Source organism: Protopterus annectens, chromosome 11.part0 (assembly GCF_019279795.1).
Source record: "Protopterus annectens isolate FY-2018-M chromosome 11.part0, PAN1.0, whole genome shotgun sequence".
NCBI classification, from domain to species: Eukaryota; Metazoa; Chordata; order Ceratodontiformes; family Protopteridae; genus Protopterus; species Protopterus annectens.
The window spans coordinates 759,878,320-759,884,933 of NC_056745.1; the positions used below are offsets into that span (position 1 = coordinate 759,878,320).

General features: G+C 42.3%; 1 protein-coding gene across 1 annotated transcript in view; it reads right to left on the reverse strand.

Annotated features, from left to right (window-relative positions):
• The window catches only part of TMTC1 (transmembrane O-mannosyltransferase targeting cadherins 1), a 2,511,834-nt gene that overhangs the window by 80,736 nt on the left and 2,424,484 nt on the right, over positions 1-6,614 (reverse strand). The window contains exon 12 of the mRNA XM_044087246.1: positions 4,848-4,992. Within this exon, the coding sequence (XP_043943181.1) occupies positions 4,848-4,992 (145 nt within the window). The remainder of the gene's footprint in view (positions 1-4,847; positions 4,993-6,614) is intronic.

Here is a 6,614-nt window from a genome sequence, read left to right on the forward strand (position 1 = left end):
CTATGCCAGACCAGTTTAAGAGAGAGTGAGGCAAATATTTGCCCCAGCTGCTCTTTACATACAGAGAGGTACCCCAAGAATCCACAGGTTTTTCACAATTTGAGTTGCTGTATGGCATCGGGTGGGGGGAACCTCTAGATTTGATTCGCTATGAGTGGGTGGGTGAGTGTGAATTCCACAAGAAGTCTGTTGTGGCATGTGCCCTAAACCTCAGGACAAGGCTCAGGGAACTCTTGAGCTTGGCCCATGAGAACCTGGCAGAAGTTCAACAGCAGAAAAAGGTCTAGTATGACAGGAATGCTCAAGCCATCATTCCTGTCAGACACAATAAGCTGCAGGCAGCTTGAGAGGGACCCATCAAAGCGGTAAGGAAGGTCAGTGATGTCATTTACATAATAGAACTGCTAGACAGGAGGCAGTGGCACCAAATGTACCATTTTAACATGATGAAACCTTACCATGATAAAGAGGCCCATGTGTTGTATATTTGCAGTATATGTCAGGAGGAGTCTGAGGGGGAATCTGGTGACTGATCTCCTTAGTGAGGCTCGGACTGACACATCAGTGGAAGGAGTAGCAATGTCCCAGCAGCTATCCTCTACTCAGGCTTGAGAAATAAAAGCAGTGTTACAGGAGCTAAGGGCATGATCACTGGGAAACCAGTGTGTACCTATCTGGTGCAGCACCTTGTGGATATAGGACCCCAAAGGCCTATTAAGCAGTCCCCTTATAGGGTGCCAGAGAGTCAAACAGACTCTGAGGGAGGAGATACAAGAACTGTTGGAACTGAGGGTAATCCAGGAGTCCAACAGTCCCTGTGTCTCCCCAGTGGTGCTGGTACCAAAGAAGGATGTCAGCGGTAGGTTTTGTGTGGACTACATGAAACTAGTCACACAGAGCTAGATGTTTACCTCAGGCCTAGGACAGATGAAACCCTAGAGCAGCTGGGTGGGGCTACATATCTGACCACGACTGATCTTATCAAGGGCTACTGGCAGGTGCCCTTGACTCTGGTGGACATCTGCAATAAATAAACTCTATAACAAAAGGAAAACATTTCTGTCGAGGACAAAGAAGGAGCAGGTGCACAACTGGAAGCACACTCTCCTTAGCCTGAACAAGCAAATAAGAGCACTAGTGAAATCCTTCAAAGAAAGCTTAGATTCCAAATTGGCCACATCTGCTAGAGACAATCATAAGGCCTTCTTCACATATGTCTGCAATCTCAAAGGAAGTACCCGGATCTGTTCATAACTGGTGGTCAAGAGCACCACATATACAAATGCTGTACATATAGCAAACTTCCTGGCTGACAGGTTCAATGAAAACCCCTCTGTCCCCACATCAGTAAATCAGGACATTACCAGTACCTGCCCCCTTCCCCTTATATCTAGGAAACAGGTCATTACTGCTCTCTCAAAGGCAAAAAATACAGCCTCCATGGGACCCAATAACATCCCAGGCTGCATCCTACATGAACTCAGGCAGGAACTTGCAGCATCATTAGGCACTCTATTCAACCAAAGCCTGAGTATCAGCTTTGTCCCAGCTGGGTGGAGGAGAACCACTGTCATCCCTTTGCACATAGGTGGAGAGTCCACTGCTCTGGAAAATTATAGACCCATCAGCCTAACTACCCTGATCTGCCAGGCCATGGAACGGATTATCATGGACCTCATTAACAAGGATGTTGGCAACCTCCAAACACTTGATCCCACACAGTTTGGCTTAATCAAGGGGAGGTTATATGTGTTAAATTTGGTTGGCTTCTTTGAGACAGTCACCAAAGCCATGGAGGATAGGAAGGGGGTGCACACTGCCTACCTTGACCTGGTCAAAGTCCTTGACAGTATTCCCCACTCATGCATAATAGATAAACTCTCTCAACTATGCATGTCTGTATGTTACCAGATGGGTAGTTAACTGGCTCACTGATAGAATCCACCTAATCAAAACAGGGGAAGCCACCTCAAGTAGTATACTCCTAATGAGTGATGTACCACAGGGTTTGGTCTTGGGGCCTCTGTTATTTGGGATATACTTTTCTGAGGTGCAGGCCAAAACCAGTGGGCTATGGCTGACCAAGTTTGCAGATGACTGCAAGCTGAGTGCTGTCATCAATTCCCCTAGTGATGTGGATATCCTCCAAGACGGTCTCACACAAACAATTGACTGATGCCAGAAATATGGCCTCAAGCTGAATACCAAAAAAATGCATCATCATCCCCTTTGGGTAGGGTGACATCCCCCACAAATTATCACATTAATAACAACGTCCTAAGCACACAATCAATCGTGAGGGATTTGGGCACCCAGGTTGACAGCCTGACGTTTGACCACCACATTGCTTCCATTGTATGGAAAGCTTCCTACATGGCCCACCTCATAAATAAGGGTATCTCATCCAGAGACAAGGAGATCATAACATTCATGTATTCTTCCCTTATAAGGCCCATTATTGAGTACAATGCCCCGTTCAGCATGTACCTTGCAAAGCACATGCAGAAGCTGGAGAGACCACAAAGGTTCCTCACCAGGAGAATCCTGGGCCTCAAAAATCTACTCTACACAGATAGGCTAATAGCCCTATCACTCTACACAGTTTCATACAGAATCCTCAGTGATGTCCTCTGTCTGGCATAGAAGGTGATCTCAGACCCCGCCTTGATGATGGGACTACTGCATATCCGCAAATCAAGCTCCACTCGAGTAACCGAACATGCAGCCTCATCCTGGTCTGTGATATGAATAGGCCTTGTTGGCAGGACAGATTTGTGTCCCAGAGACTCCCCCATCTGTGGAATAGACACCTCTGCACATCAAGCACAGTACCTCTTTACCCCTTTTTAAGAGCAACTAGATAACTGAATGGGAAGCAGAAAATACATCCCTGGGATTCCATCCATGTCCCTGCTGGACAGGGGCATCGGGTGCTGACCTGTCTAAACATGTGCTAAACTCTTGGCTAGGCTTATAAGGGCCTCAGGGCCAATAGCCTAGTAACTTCCTATGATTTGTAACACAAACATTTTGTATAAGTCAATTTGATATTCACAAATGACATATAATTATTTACAAAATTCCAGCTAGCTGTGCTGGCAGTACCTCCTATCATCGCAGAGTTGTCAGCACTGGTGTCCAAGTCCCTGAAGACTGTATCAGTTTGGAGAGTTGTGCCATTTATATCATAAGATGTAGAGCTGTTTGTTTACCAAACAGCCCCCTCCCATATTTCTTCGTATTTAGTTTAAGGCCTTTGTTAGTATACCAAAAGCTGGCATAGCCAAGCCCTTGTTGAAGTAACTGTATGTTGCATGGTGAGCTAATTCTTACACCCAGTATGCAGTCATTAGAAAATGTTCCTAACCAGAAGCATGGGACATTGGACTGAGTGCCAGAGAACTGCATGCTAGGAGACGCAATCTCTGTGACTGAGCATGTGTAGAAACGTACATATTCACTGCATACCAAGGACAGCTTCACACTTCCTAATACATGTGGATACATCCACAGGCAGAAAAGAGGTCTCATATACAATGCAGTTATGTAGTAATGCTAAGAATTATATATTTGTTTAATTCATTATATAAATACAGCAGCACCTGACCATGGGTGAAAGAGGGTCTACCTACTACAGGTAAAAAATGAATGGTGTTTGTTTATCCTATATTAGCCATGGTTGTGTGGTGATTATTACTCTAGTAACTACTCGTACTGAAAAAAGCCATACTAAAGAGGAGATGCAGGGCCGCCGCGGTGGTGGAGCGGTTAGCATTGCCACCTCACAACAAGAGGTTCTCCAGTTCATTCCTCTGTTGGGGTGCCTTCTGTGCAGAGTCTGCATGTCCTCCCTGTGGTCACGTGGGTTTCTGGGTGCTCCAGTTTCCTCCCACATCCCAAAGACATGCTGTAGGTGGATTGGACACTCTGAATTGGCCCTAGGCATGAGTGCGTGCATGTGTGCTCCATCTGTGGAAGGTTGGGCACCGGGTTGGCAACTCGACACCATAAAACTCCACTGGCAATCATGAGCAGACAGGTAATCCACTGTGGTGACCCCTAACTGGGAAAAGCCGAAAGAAGATGACAACTAAAGAGGAGATGCAGAACTCAGAAAGGGCCTCAGTTTCTTTCCAATTTGTATTGTACAGTGTAACACTATATATACTGTCTGAAATACTAAGTTACAGATAGGACACATTTACATAATAACATAAACAAAAGCTTCATTCTGACTGTATACAGATTCATCAATAATACATACAGCAAACACCTATACCTTCTCTTCTAACTGACATCACAACCATTTTGTGATCAAATAATTAGTCATACTGTGACAGCACCAAATAAAAACAGTTTGATATGGAAGTACATGATGTAACAAATTAGGTATTGGTGGAAGCCGCTTTTTATACTTTTGTTATTGCCTGTTGAGTCAGGCTTCCTTTAAAGGTGCTTTTTTCTTTGTTTTTGATGTAACAAAATAGGTATTTTGTTACTACATTAATGTTTTAATAGTGCCCTGCATTAGATTGGATTTACTTTCTTTTATGAACATAAAAATCTACAGGGCTGGCATTCTGTTTTTGTTCAACTTTTTTTTGGACCTTGATCATTTTTTGGGGCTGAGAGAGAGAGACAGAAAGAATGGCTCTTTTACTTGCATTACTAAATTACAACTGCCCAAACACATTTCAATTTTCCCTCAAACATAATTCATCATACGTGTTAGAATGAGGTGACCATTATGAATCAGCCTCTTCTCATGTACCAGACATATACTGTGTACATTTCAACCGGAAGGTTCTTCTGCCTACTATTACAGAACTTACTGAGAATGTACTGACCAGTGCTAAATGGACCTCACTGTTTTCAGGTTGAAGTATTGTAGCCTCCTTGTAAACCTGCAAGGCCTCTTCATATCTACCTGTGTTGTAGTACAGAGCTCCCAGCGGTGACAGAATATCTGCATTCCTTGCTACATTTAGGGCTCTGAAATGAAAAACTTAATATGATAAAATATGCACAACATGGGATATTTCTCATACAGATTCCCCAGTTTATAAGCAAAAGGTTCCATTTCGGTTTGGCAACACATTAACCTTTCGGATCCAGGTACAACTGGCTACTGTTCTTTTTTCCATTAAGCATTTTTATTAAATTATCACGTATGACACAGGCAATCTTACATTTATATAAATGAAAAACAAACAACATTGACACCACTTTAGTTGCAAACATACTTCACAGACACCATTGACACAACTGTAGTTGCAAACATTATGCATCACTTATAATCTATCCAGTCATTGTCAGTTAAGCATAATATGCCTCATTCAAATCCTGCCTCTTAAACCTTGTTCCTTCTCTGCATATATTTTCCCACAATTCCCATTTTTCCTATGTAGTTTGCTCCTTCCCTTTTCTAAAGATTCCAATTCCAGTTGTTTTATCCATGTTACTATATTCAGTACTTCTAATAAAGTTGGTCTAGACTTTGATTTCCATTTTGTAGTAATTGCTTTTTTGACAGCAACCATAATTAGACTCAGCAAGGCTTTACTATGTCTAGGCAATTCCGATTCTGTATCATAGCTAAAAAAAATCATCTCCCCAGTTAATTCAGTTTGCTCACCCAGTATCTCTGACAGAGAGGTCCGCAGGGAATCCCAAAAGTCTTCCAGCTCATTACACTCCCAAAAAATATGTCCCCAGTCACCTCTTTCCTGCTTGTCACATCAACATTTGCTATCCACCTGAGGAAAAATTCTTTGAAGTCTACATGGGGTATAAAAATACCTATGAAAACACTTCAAGGCAAAGATCCTAAATCGTCTAGACTTTGTTGCATATTTGGGAGATACACATACATCCCCCATTGTCTGTTTGTGAATTGCTTATCCAATCTCTCTTCCCAATCCTTTCTATGTTCCTCTGATTATTATAGTTATCATGCAATATTTTATATGCTTTACTAATTATTCCTTTTTGAACAGCTGCTTCTGTTCTAGATTTTATTAAAAACTTTACCAGTGCTGGTCTTTCATTTAAGAACCCCCTATTTCTTTCCCTTTGCCTATACTCTGATATCAATTGTTGCTATGGAAGGCAATTTCTAACCTGCAGTCCAAATAAATTCTTGGCCTCTTCCCATTCTATTACCTTTCTCCTTCTAGTTATTTGCTCCCAATACATTGGTTCCTTTGCCAGTTTTCTCCAATAAATTCCAGCCTCTTGCCTATTATCTGTATCACTAACCACAGTCATCCCTATCAGCAGAATCTCTTTTCTCCTTTCTCGTGCTGGTTTAGTATTTGGAATACTCTCTGCTATTTTATGAATATAGTACTCTGTATGATTTTTGTTGTTCTCCTTAGGAGTCTGCATACAAAATCCCAATTTCTCCTTATTTCTTGAGCTTCCCCTTGTATCATCATCATTCCTTTCCACTTTCAGTTATAGTTTTCTGCTGCTATGTATAAGAGCCTTAACTGTGTTGCTCTAAAATACTCCCTCAAATTGGGTAATCATAGTCCACCTTGTTCTATTGGAAGAATCAGCTTATCCCACTTGACCCTTGCTGTCTTCTTTCCTTCCCAGATAAAATCCATCAA